Source organism: Cladosporium halotolerans (assembly GCF_011745625.1).
Source record: "Cladosporium halotolerans strain TM138-S3 chromosome Unknown Sca38, whole genome shotgun sequence".
NCBI lineage: Eukaryota > Fungi > Ascomycota > Dothideomycetes > Cladosporiales > Cladosporiaceae > Cladosporium > Cladosporium halotolerans.
Genome location: NW_027191489.1, coordinates 60123 through 74022, shown reverse-complemented (window position 1 = coordinate 74022; position 13900 = coordinate 60123). Strand labels below are relative to the sequence as shown.

Below are 13900 nucleotides of genomic sequence, written 5' to 3'. Positions count from 1 at the left end.
ATTCGAATTTTGCAAGCAGCGAGTAGTAAGTCGTAGACCAGACGAGTGTCTGCGTTTTTTGGTTGCATGTCGGGCTATGCTTGGAGTGTCTTCGAGCTACAGAGTTCTTTTCTAATATTTCAAACGCCCGCTATAGTGGTAACTAGCTCTTGAGTGCCTCATATAGCAGGTAAAATTAGGCTCCTTGTACAACACAATGCGTCACCAAGCTGTGCTTTGCTGCTTTACCAAGACACGCCAGGGTCCAAATAGAGTGCCCGATAACGCGCGGTGATTGGCTGCGCGTGCTGGAAGTTTTGGCGCGCGCATGTGAAACTCCCGCGTGGGCTTCAGAAGAGCAGATGACCCCCGACAGGTGCTGCTGCGAGAAGAGACGGTAGCTCACGGTGGTCGAGGGAGCCCGTCGCTTGTACTCTTCTTTTTCTCTCACACCTCAATCACACCACACGACGGTCGCTATGAGCAAGTTCACCCTCGCCGCCGTCGCTGGCGCATCCGCAGCCGTCGGAGCTGCAACAACCGCCGCCTTCTTCGGCACGAGGAAACAGCCAGAGCCCACCCAGACCGTCACAACGACCGCAACAACTGTTGGAGGACCCTCGAAGACCACCCCTCCTCTCCCAGCCCCTGTGCCAGTTGGCAGAGTCGACCCCAAAGCCCTCGCGGCCGCCGCCCCCGTCGACCCCTCCGGCCTTTTCCAATATGGCTTCCCAGGCCCAGTCTCGGACCTCCGCGCCGTCTCCTCCCTGACCTCCTCCTACAACCGCACAACCCGCAACCCCAACTGGGTCGCCGAACACATCACGCCGGCCTCGGTCCTCATGCGCGAGGGCGACCGCCGGCACTCCGTCTTCGAGGAGGACATGACCATCCCGGACAAGTTCCGCGCCAAGCTCAAGGACTACTTCCGCTCCGGCTATGATCGTGGCCACCAGGTGCCCGCGGCTGACTGCAAGTGGTCGCAGGAGGCGATGAACGCTACCTTCGCCCTTAGCAACATGTGCCCGCAGGTTGGCGAGGGCTTCAACCGGGACTATTGGGCGCACTTTGAGGACTTCTGCCGCCGCCTGACAACTTTTTACCCTTCAGTCAGGATTGTCACGGGCCCTCTGTACCTGCCGAAGAAGGAGGCCGACGGCAAGTGGAAGGTTAGCTACGAGGTCATCGGCTCGCCGCCCAACGTCGCCGTGCCGACGCACTTCTACAAGATCATCTACGCAGAGGACGGGAAGGCTGGCGGAAACGTCAGCTTGGGAGCGTTTGTGCTTCCCAATGACAAGATCAGCAACGACAAGCCGCTGAAGGACTTCGAGGTGCCCGTCGAGGCTGTCGAGAGGGCTTCGGGCCTGGAGTTCGCTAGCTTGCTCCCGCCTGCCAGGAGGAGGCAGCTTTGCAAGGAGGTCAGCTGCTCGATTATTGTCAAGGAATATGCGGATAGGCAGAAGGCTTTCGCGAAGCCTGGGCTTCCGAGCCCAAAGTAGGGGATCTCTAGTTGATGGTTTGTTGATCTCCTGAGCATTTTGGTGGGCGCATAGATTCTCGCATTTTCATGGCGTGTAGCAGTAACGTTGCATCTAGCGGATCCTGTAATACCTTTTCCATTTTCGAGGCGGACATAGTCCACGCTTCATCAATGCTTTTGGCTCCCTGCCTTCCTCTATGTCCCAAAGCCAGTATTCGTTACAAAGGCCGTCGTCTTCTGCTATACAAGGCACGATGGCCAAACCCCTGCGCAATCCGTCTCTCCCAAATATCGTACATCTTCCTCCCCGCGCCTCGGCTCTTTTTCAGAAATGATATCCTACATCCAATGCGTCCTTCCCACAACTTTCTCGTACAGATCACCTGATTGCTCCTTACATGCCCTTCTGCACATGGCTCAGATACTGCCTGCTCGTCGCGTTCCACGCTCCCATGTACTTCTCCATGCAGTTGTTGAAGCAGGTTTGCTCGCCGGATGAGAGCGAGGAGCCGGGCGTCGGGACGCAGCGCTCGAAGCAGTGTTCGTTGATTTTCTGTACATGAGCTGTCAGCGAGTTGCGTGGGCGAAACATGACAATTCGCTGGTAGGCGTACCTCGACGAGAGCGCGGGCGTTGGTAATGGCCGCTTGCTGGCGCACCTGCTGCATGACATCGGTTTTGGCGTCGACCATTTTGGCGATAGTAGCTGAGATGGTAGGTTGAGGAGTTTCGTGAAAGGATCTTGACGTCTCGTTGGTGGGTATCCCGGATTTCGTGTGTAAGAGAGGCTTTGGATCTCGCTTTGGATCGATGTCGTCGTGAAAGCGTTGCGACTCGGGAGTTTGTCGGGCTTCCGGGCGATGGCTCCGAAAGATTTCCCCGCCGCATGCTTCACTTCCTCCCGTCTGAGCACGGCAGCAAGATATGGTCTATGCCCCTTCACATAAGACTATAACCAACTGTAGGGTCAATCGAAATCTGCGCAAACTAGCTTATGATACAGCGCTTTTCGTGGGCAAAAAAAGCTAAAATGTATCATGTCTGAAAATCCATAGATTCATCCTGGCTGCTTTGATTACTGATGATTCGTGACATATCGCAACAACGCGTTCGCGCGAGCGCTCAAACATCCCTTGACCGTTTCATTAATCGTCCACAAGGTCCGCATTCATTCCGACGCTTTTCTGGTACTCTCTGATGACACTCAAGTCCCCGAAACTCGTTTTTGGCTCCCAAGTCGGATCTGTCCGACCTTCCCATTTCACCTTGTATAGCATCACTGGCTTTTGTCCCATGTGAGATGGGTGGGTTACTGGGTTCGACCAAGAGTGCGCTAGTATTGCTTCGATCACGAACTCGTCATCGGGTAAATCATCATCCTCAGACTCGCTATCGTAAGTTTGCGAGTCAGAGTCGGCAGCAGATGGGTGAACAATACTTGTCGCTGGCTTGACTGGGCTCGATTTCGGTTTCTGAGCTTCAGATGACGAGTCTTCATCTTTCAGTTGTGATGGCCTACTGTAGGATGGGCGACTAGTCGAGGACTTTGAAGGAGATGCGCGGACCGGCAATTGCAACCCGTGCGACAACCCTTGAGACAGACTATTGACCATCGGCTGTGCAGGTATCTCGACAATCGGCGCACCACCGTAACTTCGCCTAATCAGCTTCGGCTTAGGGCCGGCCGGCGCCATACCGACCTCCCCTTCTGCTGAACGCTCTGAATCTGAATCATGTAGGGATACAATGCCGCCTTTCTGAAATGCCGAAAGAGTTGCTGCCCCAACTTCTTCTCGTTTGCTTGTCGTGTGGGATGTGCTTGATAGCATGCGTGGTGGAGAAGCAGTCCTTCGCCAAGGTGATTCGCTTCCCTCTAAGCGTCGACGCTTGGGCTCGCTTTCTTTCGTTAGGCTTAGTCGTTGCATAGCAGGGATCTGCGACTCCTTCTGCTGCTCTTGTTCGTAGCGCCAGCCAAGCGGCATCAATTCCTTAGTAATGGGATGCCTTCGGCGGCGTGGTCGTTTCTTGGGTTGATCGGAATCAGCTCGATCCGACGCTATACTCTCCTGGATGCCATCGATGCGAGGCATGTGTTTGCTTGATGTCAACTTCGAGTCCAAAGGCATGAGCTCGCCTGTTACGGGATCACGCTTTCTCCTTCGGCGTCGTTTTGGCAAGCCCATGTTGTCCAGGGATAGTCTGGATTCAGTATCATCTGAAGACGCTGAATTCTCAGCAGCCGATTCGTCAGATCCATCGCTGAGAGGTATGAGTTCTCCCGTACGCGGGTCCCTCCTCCGCCGACGCCTGCGCTTCTGTTCAGGTATCTTGAATAAAGGCTTGTAGGAGGGCCTCGCCCTGCCATGCTTCCCTGTGACCACATCCAGGCTCGTAGAATCCTCGTCGCTGCTCTCCTGCATGATCACAACGCCCTTTGTCTTTGCACGTTCCTTGCGCCTTAGGCGCTCCTCTTCCTTCATTCTTCGGTCCTCTTCTTCAGCAATCCGCAGCAACTCTTCCTCCTTCTTGAATTCGTCATTCTCATACTCCTCCAAGTGATAAGGCGAGACGTATTCAAGCACTTCTTCCAGCCCAATATCGCTAAGCAGGGTCTGGCCGATCATCAGCTCGAAAGCGACCTTTCCGCCGTCGAACGTCCGACTGACGATCTTTGCATCTCGCGGCGCATAATCGGACGCTTGGATCGGTAACGGCTTGTCGTCGTATGTGCGCGGCTTGATCCTAGGTGCAGTAGGGAGCTTGCTCACACTGGAGCCCATGCTCCTGGCTTCTGAGCGGTTGATGACTACGGATAGACTCGCGGTCGGCGGCGGCGGCATGCTTGCTTATATGTGAAGGGAAACATGCGCATAAGTGTGAAAAAATAATCACCGCGTGACGAGGAGATGTGAAGGAGGCATAATGCCGACCTACCATGTGTGTTATCGATTGTACATGATGCGCCAGCGCATGTGAAAGCTGGATGTCGCACAATCACGAGTGAACGCGTTCCCCACACGTTCGGTGCAGAAGGCGCTTTGATGGGACAAATATCGTGTCGCCCCGATTTTTGACAAATAGAACTAGATTCAACACGATTGATGTGAATTGCACTAGGTACTTCAGATGAGCGAACAAACATCGACTTGAATTGCTGGAACATGTCATGCGCTCTTCAATCGCAGCCCACGGCGATTGGTATGCTAGCCACGAGTTCACGAGCATGGATTAGCACCATTTTGGTCAATTAGCTGGGATGCGTGGTACCCTAATAATGCTTGTTCCAAGGACACTTGACTTTCTTATCTTTCTTGCCCATGAGCAGCCCATCCAGCGCTTTATTCACCCTCCTCTGCGATCCAAGCAACATGTTGAACTGCCATCCAACTGGTCAGTAATCACTCGACGGCACCCTGTCAGCCAGAAGCGAACTTACCGAACACGTGAAATTTGTACCTCCCGTCTGGTTTGGATGCTCGGTGTATCTCCAATTGTCCATAGAGTCATACGACATATTTCTGAGTGTCATTTGGATGGTCGTCCCGGACACGCCCCAGTTGCTGCCTTCCAGGTGGTAAGCGGAGTAGATGCCGATGTAGTGGTGCCAGCACTTCCATGTCGGCCGGATTGGGCCGATGATTTGTACTCGTGGCTCGGCAGTGGTAGTTGGCTCAGGCTGTGGGTATTCTTGCGAGATGTTGACTGACGGATCGTGCAGGACACTTCGCGTGACAGTCTTGACTTCATCGTACGGACCAGGCGGATAAACCTCCGCAGTGGGATCCAACCAGACGGGCGTAACTGGACCCTGTTTGACATTGGTAACGGTTTTGACAAATGGCTCAGACAATACAGAGTCCGAGGGCGGTGCAGGCGCAACGGGTGTGGCTGTGATTGTCACGAACACAGGCGTGACAGTGACAACCATGATAGACAATCCAGAAGGCCCAGGCCCAGGCAAAGCGGACGTGACTGACGTGCTAGGTGTTGCCAAAGAGTCAGGTGCATCAGAAGGAGTAGAATCAGATGCGGCCAGAGTGCTAATGGCTGCCACCAGCGAAAGGAGCCGAACGGAGATGCGAAAAGCAGGCATTATGGCAATGCTGGTCGATCGCAGTGTGTTGCGTATTCGAGATGGTGTTGAACAATCCAATTCGAGTGTCAATATCTCTCGCGAGCGAGCAAAGACTGGATATATCTCACACGAAGGCTTGAGCGGCGAAGCTCAACCTTCCGGAGGCATGCTTTTGAATTTGCTCAGTCCAAAGGCTGCTGACCACTACACTGATCTCGGTAAACCGCTGCTTAGTAAGTAGCAATGTTGAAAAATACTGAAGTGCCAATGAACGGATTTCTTGTGGTCAAGATGAGCATTATTCCTTCGGCGGTTCTCGTTGTGGGCTTGTTGGGTGGCGTGTATCATGATGAGCGCCGTTCTGAGCCACTAGCCCGCCAAACCCTATTGCTATCGAGGCACTGGATAGTACGCCTACTTGTTCCTCATTCTAGAGCAATGTCGGTCTCGACGGACTGAAAGCACATCTCGAACGGTATGCGATCAATAAAAATGCTATGAATTGATGGAGTGTCGCAAAGCGGGTGCAGCCTCCGTTATCGGTCCCTCAAGAAGAACTCACATAACCAACTTTCGAAAGCAACGTAGCCGTAAATACGGATAATCTAATTGTCCAAGGCACCGATCACTCAACACATTCATTAAACCCTGGTAGCGATGACCTCTTTTCAACCACCGGCTTCGATGCGCGCGGTCGTCTACAAAGGACCTTTTGAAGTCGCCGTTGAAGACAAGCCGTACCCAAGGATCCAGAACCCGACCGATTGCGTCCTGAAAGTCACGACCTCGGCGTTGTGTGGAAGTGATTTACATTTCTACCGAGGCCAACTGAATACGCCGGCTGGTTTCATTTGCGGTCATGAATTCGTCGGCGAAATTGTCGAGAAAGGCGGTGCTGTGACGAAGTTTTCGGAAGGCGACAAGGTGAGTCTTCCAAAGCTTTTGAATTTCCATACCATTTGTTTCCAAAATCACCTTTCTTGCACTCTGTCAGTAATGGCATATTGATTTCTACAGCACGGCATCAGAGCGCAATGCATTCGTGCTGCAAATCTATCCTCCCATCACATACAGCTAACATTTACACCCATAGGTTGTCGTCCCATTCTACACAGCTTGCGGAAGCTGCTACTACTGCATCCGCGGCCAAGCATCTCGATGCGCCGAAGGTCAACTCTTTGGTAACGCACTATGCGCCGATAGCATTGACGGCGGGCAAGCAGAGTATGTTCGCGTACCTCTCTGCGACACTTCATGCGTCCACGTCCCTACCGAGATCCCGGAGGAGATGCTCGTGCTGATGGCGGACATCTTCCCCACGGGATATTTCGCCGCGAGCAGGTTCTTGAAAAACTTGGACGAGCGCGATCGCAAGGACTTCACCACTGTCTGTGTTGGCTGCGGTCCCGTGGGACTTTGTGCGATCGCTTGCGCTGTCACGATGGTTGACAAAGTCTATGCCATCGACTCTGTACCGGAACGACTTGAGGAGGCTAAAGCGCTGGGAGCAATCCCGATTCATTTGACTGAGCAAGATCCAGTCGCTGAGGTCAAGAAGGCGACGAATGGTCGTGGAGCCGACGTCGTCATGGAAGTCGTCGGCCACCCAGACGCTCTACAGCTGAGTCTCGACCTCGTCCGACCCTGGGGCTCTATCTCGTCAGTTGGTATGCACAACCATGCTCTCCACCTGGAGGGCTTTCAGTTGTACAGTAAGAATGCCACGATGGCTTTCGGTCGTTGTCCTGTGCGCTCGATCTTTGAGGATGCGCTGAAGCTACTTGTCAAGCAGCAGGATAAGGTGAGGTGGCTGTGTGGGAAGACCATGTCGCTGGAAGAGGCGCCGCAGGCGTACAAGGATTTCGAGGCGAGAAAAGTTCATAAGGTGCTTTTCAAGGCTCCTGGGGCGTAAACCCAATAGCGATGACCATGAAACTTTCGAAACAGAAAAGATTCGACGCATGAATTCGAAATGACATTGGATGATGAGTTGAGATGAGGGAGGTGAGTGATGAGTGGAACTCGTGGGTAAATATAGCTCTTGACTTCGTCTTCGTCGAATCGGCACGCGTGATGCGATGGAGCAAGATGAGTCGACAACGGTTTTTTGGGATTGTCGACCTTTTCCTTGCTTATGGGTAACTCTCTCTTCGCTACCCTGGTACCTTGATGGTGCGACAATCTTGAATGAAACGATCCATGCAAATTGACGACATGGCGGGGCGCCGGTGATTCAAATTGGTGGATGAACCTGGGGAAGCTCATCAATGCTTGGTCAACTTTTGTGCCTCATGGACGTCTTCTCAGCCCAACTGTCTGCCCACATCCACCGACAACACAATGGCGCGCGATCTAGCCCCTGACTGGATCCTCAAGGAAACCATGGCGATCCAAGCGCAGTCTGCACAGTGGTTCAAAGACAAGCAGGCCGAATTCGCCGGAGAGAAGCCCCTCACCCTGACGGTCCTGGGTTGCGGTATGCGCCAACGCACTTCGGACACGGTCAACCCCGGTCGTTGACACCGAGTAGGAGACCTTGGAACTGCCATTCTTAGCGGCATCTTCGACTCGCTATCGCCCTCCGACGTTCCCGACCAGGCCAAAGCCCTCGCGCCTGCGGATCCTTCGACACCTGCCAGACTTCCAACCAGATTCAGCGCGTGCGTGACAAGACCGGAGAGTGGGAAGAGGATACAAGACGAGTTGGCCAAGTATGAGACTAAGGTCACAATCCACGAAAACAACAACCTCCAAGCGGTCCAGGATGCAGACGTTGTCATCCTGGGCTGCAAGCCCGAGCTGGCGGAGCGCATCCTCCGCGGTAACGAGATGCGCTCAGCCCTGCAAGGCAAAGTCCTGATCAGCATTCTCGCCGGCGTGACTGAGGCCCAGCTCAGCAGCATCATCTATCCCAAAGGCCCGGCGCCGGCGTTCGGTGGCTGCAGGATCGTTCGCGCAATGCCCAACATCGCTGCCACTGTGCGCGAGAGCATGACCGTAATAGCCAAATCGGACCCGCCGCTGTCGGAAGAAACAGACAAGCTCGTGACCTGGATTTTCACGCGCATCGGCCGCGTCGTGCATCTACCCTCGGAGAACATGGATGCCTGCACAGCGTTGTGCGGCTCAGGGCCGGGCTTCGTGGCGATCATGCTGGAGTCAATGGTTGCCGGTGCTGTTGCGATGGGTGTCCCGAGGGAAGAGGCTTATATCATGGCTGCTCAAACAATGCGTGGTACGACAGGACTGGTCCTGCAGGGCGGCGAGCACCCTGCCCTGGTCAGAGACAGGGTCATGACCCCAGGTGGGTGCACAGTGGGTGGCATGCTGGTGCTGGAGGAGGGCGGGCTGAGAGGGACGATCGCGAAGGCTGTCAGAGAGGCAACGGTCGTGGCGAGCCAGCTCGGGGAGGGAAAGCAGGGTGTGAATGGGACGAGGTTTTAATGGGCTGGACATGGATTGTGGGAGGTGTGCACGACACTCTTGGGACTTTTCACGCGCGGAAACGCCATAAACTGAAGATCACTTCAAGCACATCACGTATATACGATCATGAATTTGAGGAGGTGCATTCTATCATGTCATTATCGTCGCCATACGTGGACGTCGCAGCTTGGGTACACCAGATTCGTTTCTTCATCAATTGGACGAGCAGTCACGAAGTTAGAAAAACATTACGGCCTTGAAGCTCCGCTTAAGATCGTTGAGATGTGATTTGAACGGACAGATTATTTTCTCGTGATCGACAATTGCTTGGAATTGTCTCTTGACTGTGTCGATGCAGCGGCGGCGAATCAGCCGCCGAGGTCGGAGAGCTGGGTGACTCGTCACCCAATAGCAGGCACGCTAGATTTCGCTTAGCTGCATATATGCATCGAGAGCAGCCAAGCTGTAACTTTTTTGCCCTTTCATTGCCATCGCATTGTTGCCCTGGTCGCTCGTTCTTACATTGCCAGAGCGAGATGTTGAGCAGAACGAGCATGACCGGCGCTATGCGCCCGTCCTGGTGCGCCAGGACCCAGTGGAAGTTGGCGTACGTACCGCCAGCAAGACGAGACGAATGTACTGGCGAAAGTAGCTGACAACACACCTAGGAGAACCCTCTCGACCACCTCTCACCTGCAGAAGCCCGGCCCTATCCCCGAAGATGCCCGCGATCTCAACACAGTCTCCCGCAACATCACCAAGCCTAAGGCCCAGGGCGCGTCGCAGGCCATGCTGTACGCGACTGGCATGGAGCACGGCGACCTGGACAAGGCCCAGGTTGGTATCAGCAGTGTGTGGTACTCAGGAAACCCTTGCAACATGCACTTGATGAGCCTGAACAACAAGATCAAGGAGGGTGTCGAGCGTGCCGGCCTTCACGGCATGCAGTTCAACACCATCGGTGTTAGTGACGGTATCAGCATGGGAACAAAGGGTATGCGCTACTCTCTGCAGAGCCGTGATCTTATTGCGGACTCTATCGAGACTGTCATGGGTGGCCAGTGGTACGACGCCAACATCAGCATTCCGGGCTGCGACAAGAACATGCCTGGTGTCATTATGGCCATGGGTCGCGTGAACAGGCCGAGTTTGATGGTTTACGGTGGCACGATCGCGGCTGGATGCGGCAAGCAGCCGCGCAACGAGAAACTCGACATCGTCTCTGCTTTCCAGGCCTACGGACAATTCATTTCTGGCGAGATCAACGAGGAGGAGCGCTTCGATATCATTAGGCACGCTTGCCCTGGTAGCGGCGCCTGCGGTGGCATGTACACTGCCAACACCCTTGCCAGTGTTATTGAGGTCATGGGAATGTCTCTTCCTGGTTCTTCTTCCAACCCAGCTGAGAGCAAGGCGAAGATGATGGAGTGCTTGGCCGCCGGCGGTGCTATCAAGAACCTGCTTAAGGAGGACATCAGGCCTTCCGATATCATCACCCGCAAGGCTCTTGAGAACGCCATGATTCTTGTCAACATCACTGGTGGCAGCACAAACGCTGTTCTCCACTTGATCGCCATCGCCCACTCCGTCGGCATCGACCTCACCATTGACGATTTCCAGGCCGTTTCTGACCGCACACCCTTCCTCGCTGACCTCAAGCCCTCCGGCAAGTACGTCTTCGAGGACCTGTACAACATCGGCGGTACGCCCAGCCTGATCAAGTTCCTCCTCAAGGAGGGCATCCTTGACGGCTCCGGCATGACCGTCACTGGCAAGACTCTGAAGCAGAACGCCGAGCTCGTGCCCGATTTCCCGGCCGACCAGGACATCATCCGCCCCATTTCCAACCCCATCAAGGAGACCGGTCACATCCAGATTCTCCGTGGCAGCCTCGCCCCCGAAGGCTCCGTTGGCAAGATCACCGGCAAGGAGGGAACCGTCTTCACTGGCAAGGCCCGCTGCTTCGACGCTGAAGACCTCTTCATCGAGGCTCTCGAGGCTGGCACTTTCAAGAAGGGCGAGAAGACCGTTGTGGTCATCCGCTACGAGGGTCCCAAGGGCGGTCCCGGCATGCCTGAGATGCTGAAGCCCAGCTCGGCCATCATGGGCTACGGCCTCGGCCAGGACATCGCGCTCATCACCGACGGCCGCTTCTCCGGCGGCAGCCACGGCTTCCTCATCGGCCACGTCACGCCTGAGGCCCAGGAGGGTGGCCCCATCGGTCTCGTCCGCGACGGCGACACCATCACCATCGACGCAGACAACAACGTCATCGACATCATCGACCAGAGCCCCGAGGAGCTGCAGCGCAGGAAGCTCGAGTTCATGGCTCCGCCGCTCAAGTACCAGAAGGGCACGCTTTACAAGTACGCCAAGCTGGTCAAGGATGCTAGCCACGGTTGCATCACTGATTCTTGAACGGGAGAGACTTCGGGCGATTGATTTGGATGGTCATGTACAGTGTTCACATACCCGGTGTCTGGAGTTTCTTCTTTGTCCCTGTAAACAGACGAAAGCACGCGGCTGTCTGGTTCTGACAAAAGTGCTCGAGCTGGTGTACCAATTGAATAGCGGGAAGCGTGTGAGTTAGACAGCCAAGACAGATGGAATGTATCAGAAATACCGCAAGATCCCCTGGACGGCTCGTGTCAAATGAATCTCCAGATGCTCGGCATCGAATTCAAGATGGCTGCACGCAGTCGGTGCGCCCGCAGACGTGGAAGCTTTAAGTCGTGCGATTCTTGCGCATTCGCAGATTTCATTATACTTGTACTGACGATGGCAGGAGAGCAAGGCCGACAACATGGTGCTACACTGTAATTGACCTGACCAGAGATGAAGAGGTGTCGACTCGTGTTCAATCAACGATTGTTTCCCGGTCGTTTGAAAATATGGGATGCCCTGGGAATAATTCAAGCCAAACCTGGCGACTAATGCCACGGTAGATAAATTTCATGGTCAGATGACGCCCCTCCCGACTTTTCGGGACGATCGTTGCTCATGTCAGGCGTGAACATATGTCCCTTTCCAGTGACCTCAGGCTGTTGGCTCTGGATCCGCTTTTCTCGTACGTCTTCCAAGACACGGATGCTTTCCACTGTCTTGGTATGGTTCCTTCCCAAGACCTGTTCCCTCCCGACAATCACCGATTTAATAAGTGTTTCGGCTTCATCGTACCGTTCTTGCACTAGGACAACTAGAGCAAGATCGCTGAGTACCTCGAGCGTGTGCGCGTGCATCTTCCCAAGCGTCATCTTAAAGCCATCACATGCTCGTCGATATAGTCTTTCTGCTTCGCGATATCCCCTGAGCTCTCGCAGTACCATTGCCAGGTGATTCGTGGCCTCCAAGGTGAACAGACTATTTTTGCCGATCAACTCTCTCGCTTTCAATACGACTTCACGTTGTAGCTCTTCTGCTTTCCACAACCGCCCTTGGCATGAGTATATGCCTGCCAGCCTGGCCTTGCTCTTCAGAGTGTCAGGATGATCTCGGCCGAGTACGTCTCGGCATGCCTGCACAACTTTGGCTTGGGTGTATTCGGCCGCTTCCCACCGCCCCTGGTCTGCGCATTCCATCGCAAAATCTGACAAACTCCCTACCGTGTGTTGGGCCTCTTTCGATTGCTTTGATACTCTTATTTCCGCTGAAACAAGTCTTCCTTTCGCTTTCCGCCCAAATGCTTTCGAGGGCTGATAATCTTCGCTCGCATCGAGTCTGCGCTCACGGTCTACGATGTGATTATGCCTCACGAACATGATGGGCGGCGCTAGACTCTTGTTACCCTTGATTCTGGATGCGGAACTTCTTGCAAGCACGTCTGATATTATCGTCTCTTCTGTCTCATCCGAGGCGCCCCGCAGCTGTTCAGATACGAAAGTTCCGGTGGATGATTTCGTTTGGCGTAGATTGTCTGCAAATGTTTCCCAATGCACAGTACTGTGCGAGACCTGTGGTGTTGTTTCCGCAGCGTCTTGTGCCGATGTTGTGATTGACAGCAGAGCCAAATCTTCCATATGACTAGCAAGGTGTCTCTTGACATCACGCACCGGAAGGACCGATTTCTCTACGGCCTAATCTTCAGACGTCTGTGTATACTCGTTACAGAACGGACAGGCGACTTTTGCTGGGACAGTTGAAACAGGCCACGAACAAGCATCCACCAGGGAATCTACGTTGAACCCAATGTCTGCGGATGAAAAATGCGTCGCCAACACATGCTCCTTCAGCGACTCTGCTGATTGGAAGGTCTCGAGTCCATTGCAAGAAAGGCAATGCCAGATTCTGCGATGGCTTTGGAGCTCATGTTTGAACCAGTCCTCACGATTGTCAAAGAGTGAACTCGAGCAAGGGGCGAAAGTGCAGACATAGGCAATCAAGTCACGGAAGACATGTTTTCTTGTTCAAGAGTCAACAAAGTTTTCCGTCGCAAGACGTGCGAATGACATTGTAGAGAATAGATAGTGTGAGACTGTGGCGGACTTACCTCCAAGAGACATTTTGCTTACAAGCCACAGTTTGCCGACAGTAGGGGCACTCAAACGGAAGCTTATCTTTCGAAGCTTCTTTGAGAGACAACCTTTCCAGCCTGACATGCTTCATGTTAAAAAGCCCTAGTGAGCTTTCAGACGTAGCATCAGAAGAAGCATCGTCGTCATCATCATCAGCAACTTCTGATGGCTGGATGTTGGATCTAGTCCTTTGTGCGTCTCGGAGGAGATTCTGACGTTGGGTTGCTGCTCTGCTGAGTGCATCCAGAAGTGCGGGATGATGATCCAGCTTGGGGAATGTCTCCAAGACAAGGTCGAAGTTATAAGCCGAAGTGGCAGGCAAGGATGATGAGCGAGCCGCTGCCTTTACCATGCCTTGACTCTCAATCGATTGCCGGAGCAATGCAGTCAGCCTGAAAAGGCTTGAGATAGAGTCAGATACGGTAG

The 13900-nt window shown here is 53.9% G+C and overlaps 7 protein-coding genes across 7 annotated transcripts; 4 read left to right on the top strand and 3 right to left on the bottom strand.

Annotated features, from left to right (window-relative positions):
* Nucleotides 1-458: 458 nt before the first annotated feature.
* On the top strand, nt 459-1481 carry WHR41_07943 (uncharacterized protein; the record flags this gene model as incomplete). The annotated part of the gene is made up of 1 exon (XM_069376547.1): nt 459-1481. The coding sequence occupies one exon, from the start codon at nt 459-461 to the stop codon at nt 1479-1481; it is 1023 nt and encodes a 340-aa protein (XP_069226322.1).
* A 37-nt stretch (nt 1482-1518) lies between these two features.
* Nucleotides 1519-2442, bottom strand: WHR41_07942 (uncharacterized protein). The gene is made up of 2 exons (XM_069376546.1): nt 2077-2442; nt 1519-2015 (listed from the first exon to the last, which is right to left on the bottom strand). The coding sequence occupies exons 1-2, from the start codon at nt 2152-2154 to the stop codon at nt 1857-1859; spliced, it is 237 nt and encodes a 78-aa protein (XP_069226321.1). The 5' UTR covers nt 2155-2442; the 3' UTR covers nt 1519-1856.
* Nucleotides 2443-2607: 165 nt separating this feature from the next.
* On the bottom strand, nt 2608-4302 carry WHR41_07941 (uncharacterized protein; the record flags this gene model as incomplete). The annotated part of the gene is made up of 1 exon (XM_069376545.1): nt 2608-4302. One exon carries the CDS (start codon nt 4300-4302, stop codon nt 2608-2610), a length of 1695 nt encoding a protein of 564 aa, XP_069226324.1.
* Nucleotides 4303-4535: 233 nt separating this feature from the next.
* On the bottom strand, nt 4536-5717 carry WHR41_07940 (uncharacterized protein). Its single transcript, XM_069376544.1, has 2 exons — nt 4899-5717; nt 4536-4838 (listed from the first exon to the last, which is right to left on the bottom strand). Exons 1-2 carry the CDS (start codon nt 5553-5555, stop codon nt 4731-4733), a joined length of 765 nt encoding a protein of 254 aa, XP_069226323.1. The 5' UTR covers nt 5556-5717; the 3' UTR covers nt 4536-4730.
* A 328-nt stretch (nt 5718-6045) lies between these two features.
* WHR41_07939 (uncharacterized protein) lies at nt 6046-7490 on the top strand. Its single transcript, XM_069376543.1, has 2 exons — nt 6046-6461; nt 6631-7490. Exons 1-2 carry the CDS (start codon nt 6195-6197, stop codon nt 7447-7449), a joined length of 1086 nt encoding a protein of 361 aa, XP_069226255.1. The 5' UTR covers nt 6046-6194; the 3' UTR covers nt 7450-7490.
* A 318-nt stretch (nt 7491-7808) lies between these two features.
* WHR41_07938 (uncharacterized protein) lies at nt 7809-9121 on the top strand. The gene is made up of 2 exons (XM_069376542.1): nt 7809-8013; nt 8068-9121. Exons 1-2 carry the CDS (start codon nt 7878-7880, stop codon nt 8979-8981), a joined length of 1050 nt encoding a protein of 349 aa, XP_069226256.1. The 5' UTR covers nt 7809-7877; the 3' UTR covers nt 8982-9121.
* Nucleotides 9122-9458: 337 nt separating this feature from the next.
* ilvC (Dihydroxy-acid dehydratase ilvC, mitochondrial) lies at nt 9459-11602 on the top strand. The gene is made up of 2 exons (XM_069376541.1): nt 9459-9570; nt 9632-11602. Exons 1-2 carry the CDS (start codon nt 9500-9502, stop codon nt 11379-11381), a joined length of 1821 nt encoding a protein of 606 aa, XP_069226251.1. The 5' UTR covers nt 9459-9499; the 3' UTR covers nt 11382-11602.
* The last annotated feature ends 2298 nt before the right edge of the window (nt 11603-13900 follow it).

Coding starts and splice junctions, on each gene's coding strand:
- WHR41_07942 (XM_069376546.1), bottom strand. CDS start 2,154: ATGGTCGACGCCAAAACCGATGTCATGCAGCAGGTGCGCCAGCAAGCG. Junction 2,016..2,076: donor ACGCCCGCGCTCTCGTCGAG/GTACGCCTACCA, acceptor GCTCATGTACAG/AAAATCAACGAACACTGCTT.
- WHR41_07940 (XM_069376544.1), bottom strand. CDS start 5,555: ATGCCTGCTTTTCGCATCTCCGTTCGGCTCCTTTCGCTGGTGGCAGCC. Junction 4,839..4,898: donor GTACAAATTTCACGTGTTCG/GTAAGTTCGCTT, acceptor GTTGGATGGCAG/TTCAACATGTTGCTTGGATC.
- WHR41_07939 (XM_069376543.1), top strand. CDS start 6,195: ATGACCTCTTTTCAACCACCGGCTTCGATGCGCGCGGTCGTCTACAAA. Junction 6,462..6,630: donor AGTTTTCGGAAGGCGACAAG/GTGAGTCTTCCA, acceptor TTACACCCATAG/GTTGTCGTCCCATTCTACAC.
- WHR41_07938 (XM_069376542.1), top strand. CDS start 7,878: ATGGCGCGCGATCTAGCCCCTGACTGGATCCTCAAGGAAACCATGGCG. Junction 8,014..8,067: donor CCTGACGGTCCTGGGTTGCG/GTATGCGCCAAC, acceptor GACACCGAGTAG/GAGACCTTGGAACTGCCATT.
- ilvC (XM_069376541.1), top strand. CDS start 9,500: ATGTTGAGCAGAACGAGCATGACCGGCGCTATGCGCCCGTCCTGGTGC. Junction 9,571..9,631: donor AGGACCCAGTGGAAGTTGGC/GTACGTACCGCC, acceptor CAACACACCTAG/GAGAACCCTCTCGACCACCT.